The 16,483-nt window shown below is 41.5% G+C and overlaps 1 protein-coding gene across 5 annotated transcripts in view; it reads left to right on the forward strand.

The window, feature by feature from the left end:
- Positions 1 to 16,483, forward strand: part of LOC134472453 (BMP-binding endothelial regulator protein-like) — a 262,792-nt gene that overhangs the window by 23,831 nt on the left and 222,478 nt on the right. For all 5 annotated transcript variants that reach the window (XM_063233856.1, XM_063233857.1, XM_063233854.1 and 2 more), the window contains one exon: positions 6,692 to 6,791. In XM_063233856.1, coding sequence (XP_063089926.1) covers positions 6,692 to 6,791 — 100 coding nt within the window. The remainder of the gene's footprint in view (positions 1 to 6,691; positions 6,792 to 16,483) is intronic.

Raw genomic sequence — 16,483 nt, forward strand, 5'->3', positions numbered from 1 at the left:
GGGATGGATGGGCTGGCCTCCTTGCTAGAAAAGCTGCCACATGGAGGGTCAGCAAGTGGGGCACTGGGTGCCTTCACCGTTATTCTATTTCAAGGGATTCCTGACACCATGTCATTATCTGAGAACACAGCCTCTATCAAGGACATCTCCCTCATCAGATAGCTGGTGTATCTTTGTCTCCAGATTTTTATTATTATTTTCTTACACAAATGAATCAGTCAGTGCTTTCCATAGTGTACAATAGCATCACTTCCAGAAGAATATTGGAAAAAATTATTTTAAGTCATTGATGGAAAAGGTTGACAAAAGCCTCTAAACCTGGTTTTGTTTTGTTTTATTTTGTTTTTGTTTTTTCCCCTTGGTGAAGGAAGTCGCACAGGGACACTGGGCAGCGGTGCTTGGTGCCTTCTGTCCCCTTGTCCTGCCCTCATGGGAGAGAGGTCCTGGCATCCTGGATAGACTGAAAACTGCGGCCAGGCTGTGCCAGGCTCAGCCACAATTCCTATGCCCAGTGTGCTCTGTGCTGCCACCTGGTGACGGTCTTGGGAACAGTGTGCGGTAGCACAGAATCGGGTTTGAACTTGGCCCACAGTGAGTGACTGGGGCTGTGGTTTGGCTTGCATCCTGATGGATCTTGCTGATGGGCATGTTGATTTCTTACCTTTTGTCTCCCCGTGCCCCTTTTATTCTTCACTGAGGGTGTCCTCCAGGCTTCATGTGGTGCTGATGTATGAGGTCAGCCTAGGCGCAATGCAGATGGGCACCTTTGTAAGCAAGCTGATGCTGCAGGCCAGGCCTGGAGAGTCACAGACAGGGCAGAGAGCAGGCTGAGAGGCAGGAGGAGGTGTGCCATCCTGCTGGCTGGCTGGGCTGGATTCTCAGTGCTCTAGTCTTTTCTCAGTGAGTGTGCTTTTGCCATGGCTTATATTAAATTATTTGCTTAGAATCAAGGATCTTCCAGTGCCAACTGAGAAGTTGGGACCACTGGTCAAGGATGCTGGTCTGGATTTCAGAGACCCCCAACCTCAGATATTTTGCAAGGACATCCATCGCTTAAATAATTTCTCATGGGTCTTGGAAGTGTTGCCAGCCAGTTTTTGTGACATCTTACTTATTTTAGTGTCTCCTGGGATCTACTGCTAATGGATAAATAGCTACCACTGCCCCACTGATGGCTCTGAGATCTTATACTAGATGATATTCTCCCAGTGGCTTGATTACTGATAAAATGGGCATATTTCACAGGGACTGGCATGGTACCAGTAACCCCGAAGCCAGAAACTTATAAATAATGGGCTTTAACCCTAGTCTAGCTTCTTTCTTAAGGAAATACTATCTGTGAGGATATAGATTAGGGCTGTTTATCTGAATGACTACTGGAGTGGCCTTGACAGTCCTCCCTGGGGTGCTGTCACACCATGCATAAGGATCTGCTTTCAAAAGAGACATTGGGCTCCATGTGGTCAGGCTGGCTGGGTCCTTAGAGACTAGGATACAGGTTGCCAGAGATTTGAGTAACAGAGTGGCCCTGAGTAGGAGGAGTAGTATATCTCTTGCAGTTATTTGTATGGGATATTCTGGTATCACCATAAAGAGAGCTTGGGGAAGGAAATCTGTCTAAGGGCAATTCAGAGTAGGGATGAAAAAAACTGTCTGGTTAATGCCTTCAGGGTCTACCACATCTTTAGAATGAGATAAAAGCTCACCCCAATAAGAAACTAAAAGGGAATAAGTCACCCCAGTATCACAGTGAATGTCACCTGTTTACTCACCACAGCTAAAGATACCCAAGGCTCCTATGAAATCACTATGATGCACTTCTGCAGAGGCCTTGCAGGCTGCCTCGGACACCATCTGCACCCTTTGTCTGCACCTTCTTTCCAGGCCACCACAGTGAAGGATGACCATATCCTTCTCTGGGAATGATGACATTCTCTCTTCCAATGTCAAGAATCTTCCCCCATGTTCTGCCAGGTCCAACTAGAGCTGGCTGGTTTCCAAGGCATTCCTTTCTTTGCTGCCCTGGTCACTTGCCCTTGAAGCACCCTGACTTGCTCCCAGCACTCTGTGGATTACCTTGGATTCCTCTAGAGCTGTGGGCTTTGTTGTGAGCCTTATCAAACCAGCCAAGCATGGCTTTAGCTTGCCTTCTTTCCTCATTCAGTTCTCCTTTTCCCTCTTAAGTTTTCATGGTTATTGAACACTGAATAAGCTTCATTGACCTATTGGTTTATTTTGGTTTATGGGCCCACTTAGAGTTTTGGAGCTTTTTCCAAATATCTGGAGCTGACTGACTGATAAAATACTGTCTTTTTAAAATACTGACAAAATCTGACCTTTTCTGGCCTCAAACTCTAAATTAGTGTATTTATGAAGGATTTCTTCAAGCCGAAGCTGAAAAGCAGCTGAATTTTCATTGGAGCCATGACTAACAGACCTGAGCTTATCATAATTCACAGCTTTGGGTATCCTTTGTCACATACCAGCTAAAATGGCCTTGATACATAATTTTCATTTAGCTTTTCTACCCCATTATAATCTCATGTGGGCCCTTCTTGGAACCCAAGTAATGTAGCAGCTGACTGGTTATTAAAGAATAAGCCTGCAAGGACTTCCTCATTAGCCTGCTTTGCAACCTTTCTAATTCTTTTCTTTCTACTGCTGTACAAGGATGAATTGTATATCTTGCCAGGTCAGAATAAAAGCCATTGTTAGGATACAGAAGGTGTCAGCAAACTTTTAAGATCCTCAGAAAATCTATCAAGTATTTGTTTGCATTGCTGAATACCCAAAACTGAAAAAGGTGCTAGCACTATTGGAACTAACTGTTCCATTAGTGCCTGCTACTCCTCAAAGAAGTAGAGCAGTGATGGACTTAGACAAGTTCCCCAAATCTGGAGCACTGTGGTAAATAACCCACATGCATTGTGGGGCAGATGGCCTTTATCTTCTGAAAGTCATAACTGAGCAGGTTGCTGAGGAGGTATTCTGTGGAAAAGAGGAGCAGACAGAGGGAGTCCAACAACATCAGCTCCTAAGAGATGAAGACTTCCAGGGGACAGATGAGGCCTCTTGCAAAGGCCCATAAATGCTTGGGTATACGGCACCTCTGAGCATTTGTTTCTTTCCTTATGGTAAAGATATAAATGAAATACAGCACTGTATTGCAGGCTGTCAAGGAGGGGCCTTGTCTCATTTTCCCCAAGGGAATACAAAGACATTTTGTTAACAAAGGAATGTAAGATGATCTCTTTGAAGGGTCTTAGTGTGGAGCTTACCCCAGTAGTTAAGAACCCATCTGAGTAGGGACTCATTATGAATAGATGAAGTTATAGATAGGAGTCATAAAAATTAGGATCTAGGTTTCTCCGCCCAGGGGTTGAACCTGATAAGACTAGATTCCTGGGCACTCAATGTCGTTAGTCTTAAGTGAGCATCAGTGCTACTTCGGTTGGACCCACTGAATTTCTCCCATATATACAACTCATCTTCTGAAGATCCTACAACTGGGATGTCTTACTGGCTGGATGCACCTTGGTCCATCGGAATAAGACCTATCCCTAGAGAAAATTCAAATCACTAGATCAAGTCACAAAGCATATAAATTGACAGTAGGCCTCAAAAAGTCAGTCTCTATGTTCTTTCAAGCTGTAGCACAAACTTCAAGCTACAGTTATCATAATGAAAGTAAAACTGAGTAAAAAGGACAGCAAACCAATACCAGCAAACTACCCTAGAAAGCAGCAGCTTTAGGCATGGTTTTAAGACCCAAAGGAAATGAGCCAGCCAGTATGGTTCTACCCACAAGGCCATTGTCAGTCACCGTCTGCTACCAGCTGGTGCATGCAAAAGCAGTGGGTGGTGAGAGGTTTAAACAGACCAACTCTTCTCTTCCCATGCAGGAAGATACTGCACCACTTAACCCTGTTCTTTGTGTTTATGTGAAACCAACACCTAAACAAATGGAACACTGATAGCTGAAAGCCTGAGTCAGAAAGGGGATCAGAAAAGGAGAAGGAAAATAACCAAAACCTGTGGAAAAGAAGCCCTCCAGACCAGAACATGACCCACACTGAAACACAAACACTCTTGATGCTAAACAAGGAAGTACTCAAGTTTAGGGCAAGTTACCGAGTAATTTGCAGAGAAAAGCAACAGATCAGAGGGACAGATCTGTGTCTCCTGGTCCTCTGTTGTGAACAACTTACTCCAAAACATTTGTCTATCAGGTTCTTTTTTCTGCTTTTCTCAGTTTATGCTTGTCTCTGCTGAAGTATGTATCATGGCTTCTATGATGGACTTTCCACATTGTGTGGATCAACAGTGGAATATAAGCCTAACTGATTGCCAGGGTTCCTCCCATCCACCGTTATTGGGGACTGGACTGTATTACATTTAGGTTGATAACCACCGTAGTCTGACAGCAAGGTAACACCACAGCTGAGGCAGCTGCAAACACAGGCTCTCACTCCTTATTCTAGGGTAATAACTGTCAACCTTAGAGATAAGACAGTTCTTTTACTGCAGGAAACGTCTTTGTTCTTTCTTCTCAATGTCCTGCTCAGTTTCCCACCTTTGCCTCAGGTTTTTCCTTTACTTTCTCTCACATCCCCCTGACTTGTTTGAAACCCTATAAATATGAACAATCTAGAGAAGTCTTTATCTTAGTGCCAAGAGAGTTCTGACCTTCCTGGACTTCTCAAACCACATGTGCGTTTTGTCTTTATTTAATCCTTTTGCATAAGCTCAGCATCTCTACAATCTGGAGCCTGATCAGCTCCAGATACCCCATAAGGATAGAAGCCTTTTGTTTCACAGTAAAATATTCTTTTGCATACAGTGATTAATCTGCCTCTCCCAGATACCCATTTTTTTTTTGCCCCAAAAAAGAAAGAGTATCTCCAGACAGAGTGGAGAGTTACCTTCCTTGCTGACTAGACTGTCTCGTTCCCCAGTTCTGTAGAGGAATCGGAGGCTGCTATATCTACAGTGTTTGATAAAGTCTCTTGAGGTTTGGTGATGTCCTAGTTGACTTGCCAGATGTAACAGTTGAATGGGTTAAAAAAATACTCCAAGTTCTTGTGAACAATAAGGAAAGAACTGCAAGCACACACCTTGTGGTAAGTAGTAAGTAACTCCATTTATTGAAGGTCATGTGATGATAGCAGTAGAAACAAACAGAAGCGCAAAGGGAAGAAGGAGGATGAAAGAACCTGTGGTCATAGGTGAAGCTTTTACTGGTGGTGGGGAAGTTCTTTGTGAAGGAGATAGTGGTGGTGTTGACAATGGGTGAGTGGGCATGCTTGGGGGTGGTGTGTTGGCTCAAGGCCTCTGTGCTGTACTAGAGCCTGAAAGGAGGAAGAACTGAAAAAGAAGAATCCTTAATACCTTGGGCTTCCAGTATTTCACAGGTCAGACTCAGGTGCCTCCCACTGTGGCCAGCCACCTTTGACTCCTGGAGCCTCTCATTGAGTCTCTCATGGCAGTCAATAGTCTGCTGCCTTGGACATCATGAGCTCCTAAGATTAAACATGAATAATCATTTGGGTAGAGTTGTGTCCATAACTGAAAGAAGAAAAAAGAGTGGCTCCCTCAGCCTCTGTATATTGTCAGGGCCAAAGTAGGGTTTCCTACACATCACAGAGGCATCTAGGTGGTTTCAAGGGGGCAGAGCTGGTCAGACGCCCTCTCCCACAGCCCCCACATTAGCTAAGGCTGGTAGCAGCACCACCTGATTCTACTAGTGTGTGCCTGCCTATATCTTCATGATTTTAGTCTGAATTCCACCTTTTCCACTGAGCAGCTGTGGCAGATTGGATGCATCAGCTATCTACTCTGAGCTGTGGTTTTTTCATTCGTAAAATGGGGAAAATTATAATATTTATCTCATAGAATCTAAATAAGTATTGAAGCCATAGGAGCTAGCACACAGTAAGCCCTGAGCGAAGATCATTCGTGGCAATGTTCAGTGACAGTCTTTGGATTATACACATCAGCTGTGCATAGAGACAAACATATATGTTACATTTTTATTTTGTTTCTCTAGGAGACTTAAAAGCTAACCTTTGGTGACAAAACCAAGGATGCAAATGCTTGCCACATGTTCATTAGCTAAGTGCTAATGTAGTAGACCTGTCCCAGGGCTATAAAATACTGGCAGCTGTGTCTCTGCTTGGCATTTCAAATATTAGTTTTTCTCTCAAGGAGCCAGTTCAGTACTCAACATTGTGTTATTTGAGTTAGAACTTTAGATTGCTGCATTTTAATGTACTTACCGTTACAGATCATTGGCCGGCCATGAGAAAATATTTTTGTTCTCATGATACAGTCCTGGGCAGGTAGCCTGATAGACAAAATACAATTTACACAAATATTATTTCTGGAGTGCACACTAAAAAGAAACCATAGAATGGAACTAGAGAAAGTGTGTCCCTCAGCATTGGGTTATCTGGGCAGAGTTGGCGTTTAAAAAAGGGGCATTTTATCTGCTTTCATCTCTAAAGGTCCCCTGCTCTCCCAGAGTCCTATGTTCCTGGGCAGATATTTCTGTTCCAAGGAGGGGGAGCTTCTATTTGGGATCACATTTCCCAGGCAAGCTGAAGGCAAAATAGGAAGTGGAAGACTCAGCATGGCTCAGTGTTCTGGAGATTCTGATATGGATTTCCCATGTCTCCTGTCTCTTTTTGCCTAGAACAAAGAAGTGACGTGCCGGCGGGAGAAGTGCCCAGTGCTGCCGCGGGACTGTGCCCTGGCCATCAAGCAGAGAGGCGCCTGCTGCGAGCACTGCAAAGGTGGGTCCCATCCTGGCTGTGGCCTTGCCATGGCCTCCTGCTGTGCTCACCTTTCTTTTCACTCTGCTTCTGGCTGTGGGCTGTGGGCTGTAGGGTGTGTGTGTGTATGCATGCATGTGTGCGTGTGTGTTGGGGGACTGAGGGAAAGGGGGGATGGTAGAGTGAGCACATGTGTATTTATTTTTAGGGCCAACTTGTTGAAAATATCCTAGACAAGATGTGGACACAGAACCTGTGCACAGTTGTATGCACAGTTCCCATGCACAGTTCTGCATATGCACGTGGGCATTTTTTACCAACATGTTTCACTTGGATTTCCCAGGTTTCACACTCACCCTGCCCTCGTCAGTCAAGGGAATCTTTAAACTCAAGTGTTCCCATTTTGTTCCATTAAATATTTCTTGCCTTTCAAAATTAAATATAAGTTTTTCTGCTTGTTTTTGTAGAAATTCTGAGATCACTTTACCCTGGTTGCTTTATGTGGCTCTCAAGGCTCATATCCTGTTGTTTGGCTTTACTTCACCCAAGGGAGTCACCATGTAGGCAGTGATTCTCAAAAAGGGCCTCTGTGAAATGTACATTCCTGGTCATTGTCCTCTGATAGGTATAGTCACTGATATCATCATCCGTTTCATCAAGACAGTAGCAGCTGTGGTCAACATTACCAGGAGGGGCTTCCTGGGATCCAGGCTCTGCATGCTCACACTGTAATGTGTAATGTGTGAGCTATTAGAAAGCTATGTTTAACATACTGAGAGGCTTAGTAACTTGTCCAGAGTCACAGAACTTGTCAGTGCCAGAGATGGGGACAGACCTAGTGGCCTAGTTTCCTGATTTTATATTTTTAAGTCTTTTCTGAGACGGTCATGAACCCACAAGCTAGAAGTGCCTTTTTCCATGAGAAATGAAGGAAAGGAAGAATGAGGTTGGTTTTCCTGATGAGGGATGAAAACCCTATCCTTGAAAAGCTGTACCAGTCAGCATCTTTTTGGGGTGAGAACTCTCCTCATTCTTTGTTGCTAGGTAGCCACGGTTTCTCTTGTTTGGCTCTCTTCCTGTTTGAAAAATTTATATCCTTTGGGGTGAGGAATCTTTTTGTTCTTATGACCAGGAAACCTAATCATTATGACCAAGAAAACTTATCCCAGATGCCGACCTGCTGCCAGAGGCTTATCAAGTCTCTCAATCCTGAAACTAAGTGGGGTTGGAGACTTTGGTCCCAAAAGCTGGTTGCCCCCTCCCATCACTCATTGAAGCTTTTTATGCTTTGTGTTTTCTGACCTCTCTCCCTTTCTTAGTAGAATTGTGTTTAATTTTAACTAGATACCTACTACAGTATCAGTTATCTGATAGTCTCTGGCACTGACAATACTTTATCATTCTAAGTCACTTCAATAGGAAAGAGAAACCTACCTTGTTCAGAAATAACAATTATTTTCAGTTGATTGTACCTCTCTCAGATCTTATGTTTATTACATGCATATAGTATTGATTGTGTACTTTTTATTTGTACAGAAATGGACTGAAACTGTAATATATTCTTTTTTAGGTTACTTTTTAAAAAAAAAATTAACAAATATGATATAGAGATTGTTCCCAGGCAAGTTCATGTATTTGCAATTGTTGCATGAATCCTGCAACACTAACATACAGCTCCTGGCTGGTGGATGTTTGGATCTTAGTTTTTTGTCAGACCCCAGGGAGCCAGCCTGCTTTTCCTCTGTGCCCACATCTGTGTCTCTGGAGGGCAGAGACCTGGGAGTCGGAGCGTGGTGGGAAGGATGTGCACCACTGGTTAAAATGTGGCCACGTCAGTGAGTGGACTCCCGCAAAACAAGACTGCTGCCCTGTCCTCCCTTGAGAGCTTTCAGGCTATTTCCTGAAGATGAGAGAGCGGAGAAGGGCAAGTGGTGAGATGTGTGGCAAAGCGCACACACAGGATGAGTTAGCCCTAAAAACCCGCCACCATGCAGCCTGAGTTCCCGGTCCAGTGAGCAATGACCTCACTGCAGACTGAGTCACACTCAGACCTGTGCTGTCTGCTTCTGTTTCCCCCATATTATGAGGATGGTCTCCTCTTTTTCATGGGTGAGAAATGCTGAAAGGGTCCAAAGAGAGTCTCAAGGAAGCTTTTAGTGATTTTATGTTTTCTGATGAGATATAGAAAGTGCTGATGGCTGTCAGTGAGTTAGGACGTGATTGATTCTGCACACGGCTGGGCCTGGTACTGCAAAGTTTTGGCCACAGGCTTAGCTAAGCTTAGAACAGGGGCTGGGTGAGGAAAGGGAGATGCTTTGCCCGCTGCTCTTTCTCAGAAGGATTCTTCATAGAAATACTGTTAGTGTCAGCCTCTTCACCAGTGCACCCTGCCCCATGCCTTCAGGGGCCACAGAGATGAATCCTCCTTCCTGTTTCCACACCGCCACCCTGGAAAGCACTGGGAGGGAAGGCGAGTTACCACCCATTCCCCACAGCTGTCTCTCACACAGCGGCATCTGAAGCTCCTGTAAGATTCTGCATCCAGGTTTCTGTTTTATTCTGGTGCTGCCTCCACTGAGAGTACTTCTGTGAGTAAGGCACAGGGCTAACTTCGTTCTTTAGAATAACTGCAGAGGATGCCCTGTGCTGCCTGTCAGTCCCTGTTACTCTGCCCATTGGATGGGCCTTTCAGTCCTTCTTTCCTTGAGACCAAAGTGCTGGTGAAGTATTCAACTCTTCAGTGAAGACACTGTTCCCACAGGAAACATGATTTTCCAGCTGTTGGGTCACCTGCTTGGATCTCCCAGGACTTCTGCGGAGACCCATGAAGGGCGGATCCATCTGACTTTTAGTGCAGTGTGCAGTGCAGTGTAGTGTGCAGTGCAGTGTGGTGGGCAGGAAGATGTGACCTCATGTATTTTAAGGACTTTACCCTGTCTGTAATCTGTATGTGTGTGTGTGTGTGTGTGTGTGTGTGTGTGTGTGTGTGTGTGTGTGTTTTACTGGTAACTGAACCTAGGCCTTCGCACATGCTAGACAAGTGCTCCACCACTGAGATACACTTCCTTCCCCAGCCTCACGTTTTAAGAGCTTTATTTTGAAACAGGGACTGCTAAGTTGCCCAGTCTGCATTGTAATTTATGATCCTCTTGCCTCAGCTTCTCAAGTAGCTGGGATTATATTTGGTGTGTACTGCCACACTCAGCTCCACCTGCTGTCTTCATAAGACACCTGAAAGGCACTTGTTTTTACCCCTGCTGGCTAATGGGTTAGTTGGTTTATCACTTAGTCCTCACAGCAGAGATAATTTCTTTCTTATTTTATATATGAGGACTCTGCAAGCCTAAAGAAGTTAAATCATTGCGTTTCCAAGGTGTCAGTTTCCCAGAGTTGAGCACCAGGTGTCGAGGTGTCCTTGTCCTTGAATAGTTTGCTCTCTTAGGATAGAGATACCATCTGGGGGGCATCATTCAAGCAGATGAAAGAGGACAGCTGCTAGCGAGTGATGGAGCATGGGCCTGGGGTGGCTTTTGGAAACTGCAACCTCTTTGTGAGTGAGTTGGTACTGCCCCTTCCTTAGAGTGCTGGTGCAGGGAGGCTCCAGGGCAGACATGGTACCCCCAGGTTCTGAGATGTCACTGGCCAACCTACGCACCTCAAGAATTTGTCAGAGTGCCACTTCCTAGGGTTCTTCCAGAGCTGCTATCTTCAAACTATTTGTGATAAGTGTTTGTGCGTTGCTTGCTTGGGGACAAGTAAGAGGAATGATACTAAAGTAACACAATTCTAACCTAACTTCTACTAATTTTCCCCTGAAAAAAGACATTGATATTGAAGAGGAGGTGGGAGAATAGATCAGCTGGTGGAAAGAAATGTGACAGCTCCTATTTCCAGAAGTTCTCTTAGGAAGGTTGTCTGTGTTCATGTTTGCTTTAATTAGATTGTTGTATGTTCCATTTCTTCATTAATTCAACAGTACTATTTACCAATGTTATTATTCAACAGTATGTTATAATTCAACAGTATTATTTACATGTAGGAGGGTGTGGCTAGCCAAATTGTCCTTAAGTTTTATGGAGCCAGAATATTCTATAAGACAAAAAAGTAAGTAGAGGATAACTAATTCCTTTCCAGCAAGTATTTCAATGTACTTTTCAGATTACTATTATGCTAATAATGACTATATTTTATCTGAATAACATAACTGGGCAAAAGATTATATTTTTTAAAAAACTCAGTATTGTTTGGTGAAAACAAATGAGATCATTGGGAGTCAATAGCTTTGGCAGTTTTGGTGCATTTATTCGGATGCAAAATCACCTGTTAACTTGGGATTCTTTCATGAACAATAATGTGTTTGTTATCTGAATATATGTTTGTTATTAGTAATGGGTCATAAATGCATGAGGTGTGTTTCAAACTTTGTAGGTCGAATTCCATCCTCTTTTCCTACAAAGCATGAATTGATTGTTCACGACACTTTGATGAAAAATAAAAAGTAAAATTTTTTCATTTGTCAGGCAAGGAGCCCTGTGTTCTGGGCTTACTGTTCTGTGGATTATGATCCACTAGCCTGCATTTTCTGAAATTTTAATTTTTTTCCATTTTTATTATTAAGTTTATTGGTACATTATGGATATACACAATGATCATATTCATCATAGGAAACTTGTACTGATATATGATATATTTTGATCCCTCTTTTTTCCCAATCCCCTCTGCTCCCTGCAGCCCATCTTCCCTTCCCCATTTAAAAAGCTTCATTTCCATTTTATCTTCTTTTAAAATAATTATTTCCTTTTCCTTTACTTCCTTTTCCCCACCCTAGTTCTTCTTTCCTTTTGAACAGTTTTTTTTCCCATTTCACAATATGTGTTGTACATTTGTGTCCTTCTTTGCTCTGTTAGTTTCTCATGCCAGGGAGATAATGTGATGTTTACACGAGTCAGATTTATTTCACTTAAAGAGTATGGTCTCATGTTGCATTCATTTATCTAGAAATGCCTCAGATGAATCCTGTATGGCCAAGTAGTGCTCTATTATAGTAAAAACCATAACTTCTTCATCCACTCCTCAGTTGATGGGCACCTACGTTGTTTCCAGGATTTAACTGTTACAAACTATGCTATTATAAACATGGGTACACATATGTTCCTGTGGTATGATATTTTTAATTCTTCCAAGGAGATACACAGAGGGGGATAACTGAGTCAAATGGGACATCTAACGTTAGCTTTTTGAAGAATCTCCACATTGATTTCCATAGTGGCTACACCAGGCTACAGTACCACCAAGTGAAGAAAAGTTCCTTTTTCTCACAGCTCCTCCAGCATTGGTTATTGATTTATTTCTTAATGATAGTGATTCTTTCTGGGGTGACATGGAATCTCAGTGTTGTTTTAATTTGCATCTCTCAAATGACCAATGTTGAACATTTTTTCCATATATTATTCATCATTTGTATTTCTTCCTCTGAGAAGTGTATATTCATCTCAGATACACATTTTTGGATTGGATCTTGAAATTTTAGGTGTCTGGTTTTTTTTCAGTGCTTTATATTTTCTCAGCATAAGTCTTTTGTCTGAACGACAACTGGCTAAAATTTTTACCACTTTGTAGGTTATTTTTTCAGTCTATTGGTGATTTATTTTGTTTTTCAAAAGCTTTTTAGTAGGACAATATCCCAATTATTCTTTGTTATTTTCTGTGCCGTGAGGATTTTGTTCATGAAATCCTTGCCTCCACTTATGTCTTTAATTCTATTCTCTCTTCTAGTAGATTTAATGATTCTGTTTTAATATTTAGGTCTTTGAATCCGTTTTGATTTTAGTTTAGTGCATGCTGATAGACACAGATCTAATTTTAGTCTTGGGCATGAGGAAGACCAGTTTTTCCTGCACCTTTTATTAAAGAGATTGTCTTTCATCCAGTGGATATGTTTGACTCCTTTTTCAAAGATAAGGTGGCTGAGTGCATTTGCAGTTGTTTTTGCATGTAACTATTGATCCTCAGGTCTGTTTTTTTTGAGTTATTTTTTGTTTTGTTTTGTTTTTATTGTTACCATGTTGTTTTTCTCACAGTAGCTTTGTGCTATAATTTCAAGTCAAGAATTGTAATGCCCCATTTCTTGCCTTTGCTGCTAAGAATTGTTTTACCTACTCTAGTTTTATTCTGATTCCAAATGAATTTTACAAATATTTTCCTCTAATTCTGTGAAGTATGTTAATAGTATTTTGATTGAGACTGCCTTAAATCTGTATAACAATTTTGGGATTATGGTCATTTACACTATGTTGATTCTTTATTGTTCTTTTTTTTTTTTTTGATTGAACTTATGACCTCGCGCTTGCCAGGCATGCCCTTATGCCATTGAGCTAAATCCCTGCATTATGTTGATTCTGCCTATCCATGATCAAAGGATATTTTTCTGTTTTCTGATATCCTATTCAGTCTCTTGTTTCAGAGCACTGTAGATTTCAAAATATAGGTCTTTCACTTCTTTGTTAAATTGAGTCCTACATATTTCATTTTCCTTCATGCTATTATAAAAGGTGATGTTTCCTTGATTTCTCTCTCAGTGAGTTTCTTGCTTCTATACAGGAATGCTATGGGTGTTTGAGTGTTCTCTTTGTTCCTTTGTATGATATTGAATTTGATTATTAAATCTAGAAGTCTTTTAATGGCATTTTGGGGGTCTTTTATGTAGAATATCATGTCATCTGCAAATAATGATAATTTAACTTCCTTGTTTCCTATTTTTTATTCCTTTTGTTCCTTTCTCTTGTCTAAATTGCATTGGCTAATGTTTCCAGAAATATACTGAATAGGAGTTGTGATAGTGGACATCCTTGTCTTGTTCTTGATTTTAGAGTGAAAGTTTTCAGTTTTTGTCCATTTAGTATGATATAGGTTGTCGGTTTGTCCTAGGTGGCTTTTATCAGATTGAGGTAAAGACCATCTATTTCAATTTTCTGTAGGGTTTTTATCATGAATGAGGGTTGAACTTTATCAAAAGCTTTTTCTATGTCTACTAAGGTGATCATATTTTTATGTTTGACTCCTTGATGTGGTCTTTTACATTTATTGTTTTGCATGTGTTGAACCATACCTGCACACCTGGAATAAGTCCCATGTAGTCATTGTACATAATCTTATTGATGATTTGATTCATTCTATTGCTCAGGATCTCATTGAGGATTTTTGCCTCTATCTTCTTTTGAGAGATTGGCCTGTAGTTCTCTATTTTGGTTGGATAGATCTCTAGTTTTGGTATCAGGGTAATACTTACCTATAGGAAAGAGTTAGTTAGAATTTCATTAAAGAGTTCAGGAAGTTTTGGCATTAAATCTTCTCTAAATTTTTTACAGAATTCAGGAGTGAATCCATTGGGACCTTAGCTTTTCTTTTTGGTAAAATTTCAGTTATGTTTTCAATCTCTTTAACTTATATTGTATTATTCAGAATTTTTATATATATTTTTGACTCAGCTTTAGTAATTTATATGTATCTAGGAATCTGTCCATTTCTTCTATATTTTTCATCCTCCCTGAGTAAAGATTTTTAAAGTAGGTATTAAGGCTTCCAGTAAAAATGGCAGATAGATAAGAGTAGATCACAGAAGCTCCCTGAGGTAGTCAACTTAGATGGAAAATAACAGTGTGGGGAGTCCCAAACAGAGGGAGAAAGATCCTCTCGACCCAGGAAGAAACTAAAGTGAGAAGAACCAATCAAGCAGGCAGTCCTGGTGCTACTAATGGAATATCTAAAGGTTTGATGCTCCCACTGTATTGCCCGAACTCGTGCAGCTGCGACTGCCGAGCTGCCATTTTGACTCACTGGAACCGCAGTTAGACTGAGGTTGGGGGTTGGCAGGCCCAACAGAGAGCCAAGTTGGTGGGGGACCTGCCATCTACCTGCAGTGAGTACCAGGAATAAAACTTCCACAGAAAAGGGTTCCACATCTTGGGATGAGGCAGCACTGGCAAGAACAAAGAACAGCAGTGACTTTAGCCAGTTGTTCTCTTCCCATACGGGATTGGTGCGGTGTCCTTGGCTTGGGTCACACCCCTGGCCAAGGCCCAATAAGTCATCCCAAACCAATTCTTTACATGCACGGCACACACTAACACAGTGAAGGCCTCCACAAGTTGGCTGACCTAGAGGAGAGAGGCCAGCATTCGCTGCCCCTGTTTGCATCACAATAATACACTGGAGGGGGCAGGATCACCTAGTCAATGCACTCCAGAAAAATTGTAGCCAACAAAGAAAGAGACTGGGGCCTCCTATATATGCCTGTATGGAAGAAACAAAAAATAGGAGAAGAGGAAGCAACAAGAAAAAGTCCCCAGCTCCCAACCCTGAGAACATTGATCTAGGAAAGGTAAATATAAAGGAGGTTGAGCCCAGCAAACATGCAATATCAGACACGGCACCAGTGGATATAAAGAGATATCTTCAGGACCTCATAGATGAGTTCAAAAGTGAAATATTTAACCAAGTAAAGCAAGATATAAATAGATTAATAAAAGAAATGCCAAGCACCTCTCAAGAAGACACAGACAAAAGAATGGAGGGACATACAAAAAGGAGAGAATTGTTTGATGAAGAATATAAAGAAAACATAGAATACATGAAGCAGGTTCAAAGAGATTACCAGAAAATTAAAATTTCCATTGAAAGCTGGAAAAACTGCTTGAAAGAAACTAAGGATAGATTATCCAAACTGGAAGACAGGTTTGCAATGTGGGATCATGAAAAGAAAAATTTCTTAAAAATTAAAAGGAAACAAGCAGTAACAATACAAAGGCTAGAAGACAATAAGAGGATCTATAACTTAAGAATAAAGAATGTAAATGAAGAAGCAGGGGTACAAACAAAGGATATACAAAGACTATTCACAGAAATAATTAAGGAAAACTTCCCAAACGTAGGAAAAGGAAATGATATTCAGATGTATGAGGCATACAGAACTCCAGCTACCTACAGCTAAAACAGAGCCACACCCAGGCATATAATAAAGATCCCAGAAATTCAATATAAAAACAATATTAAAAGCTGTCAGAGACAAGAAACATCACTTATAAAGGAAAACCCATCAAAATTACAGCAGACTTCTCGACACAGACCATCAAATCAAGAAGAGATCGGAGCAAAGTATTTCAAGCCCTGAAAGAAAATAACCTCCAGCCCAGATTGATGTACCCTGAAAAACTATATCTAGAAATTAATGGAGAAACAAGATGCATCCAAGACAAAGAACTGGGAGAATTGCGACCACCAAACCAACTCTACAGAGAATATCAGGATTCCAGGAACAGTGGCAGAGAGGCCTCAATGAATGGAGCAGAAAGCAAAATGAAGAAGACAAACAGATAACTAATGGCAAAAAAAGAGCACAACAGAAATGAGGCAGAGAAGGTTGCCTATAATCTCTAATATAGATGACCTTGATACACTAAATAAAAAAAGAGAATCACAGAGTAGATCAGGAAGTAGGGTCCACCAAGATGCTCTTTATAGGAAATATAATTAACTTGAAAAAGGGTATATGTACCAAAAATCAAATATGAGAAAACAATGCTTTATGTGACAGGGAACCAGAGAGTAATAGGGGCATTTGTGGATAGGTTGAAAGACAGGCTTTAATAAGCAAAGGAGTACAACTAGAGGTCAAGTCCAGGAGGGACAAGGCTTGGAACCATTTAGGTAAATAG

Source organism: Cavia porcellus, unplaced genomic scaffold (genome assembly GCF_034190915.1).
Source record: "Cavia porcellus strain 051 isolate PalLab524CR breed Dunkin Hartley unplaced genomic scaffold, mCavPor4.1 scaffold_23, whole genome shotgun sequence".
NCBI lineage: Eukaryota > Metazoa > Chordata > Mammalia > Rodentia > Caviidae > Cavia > Cavia porcellus.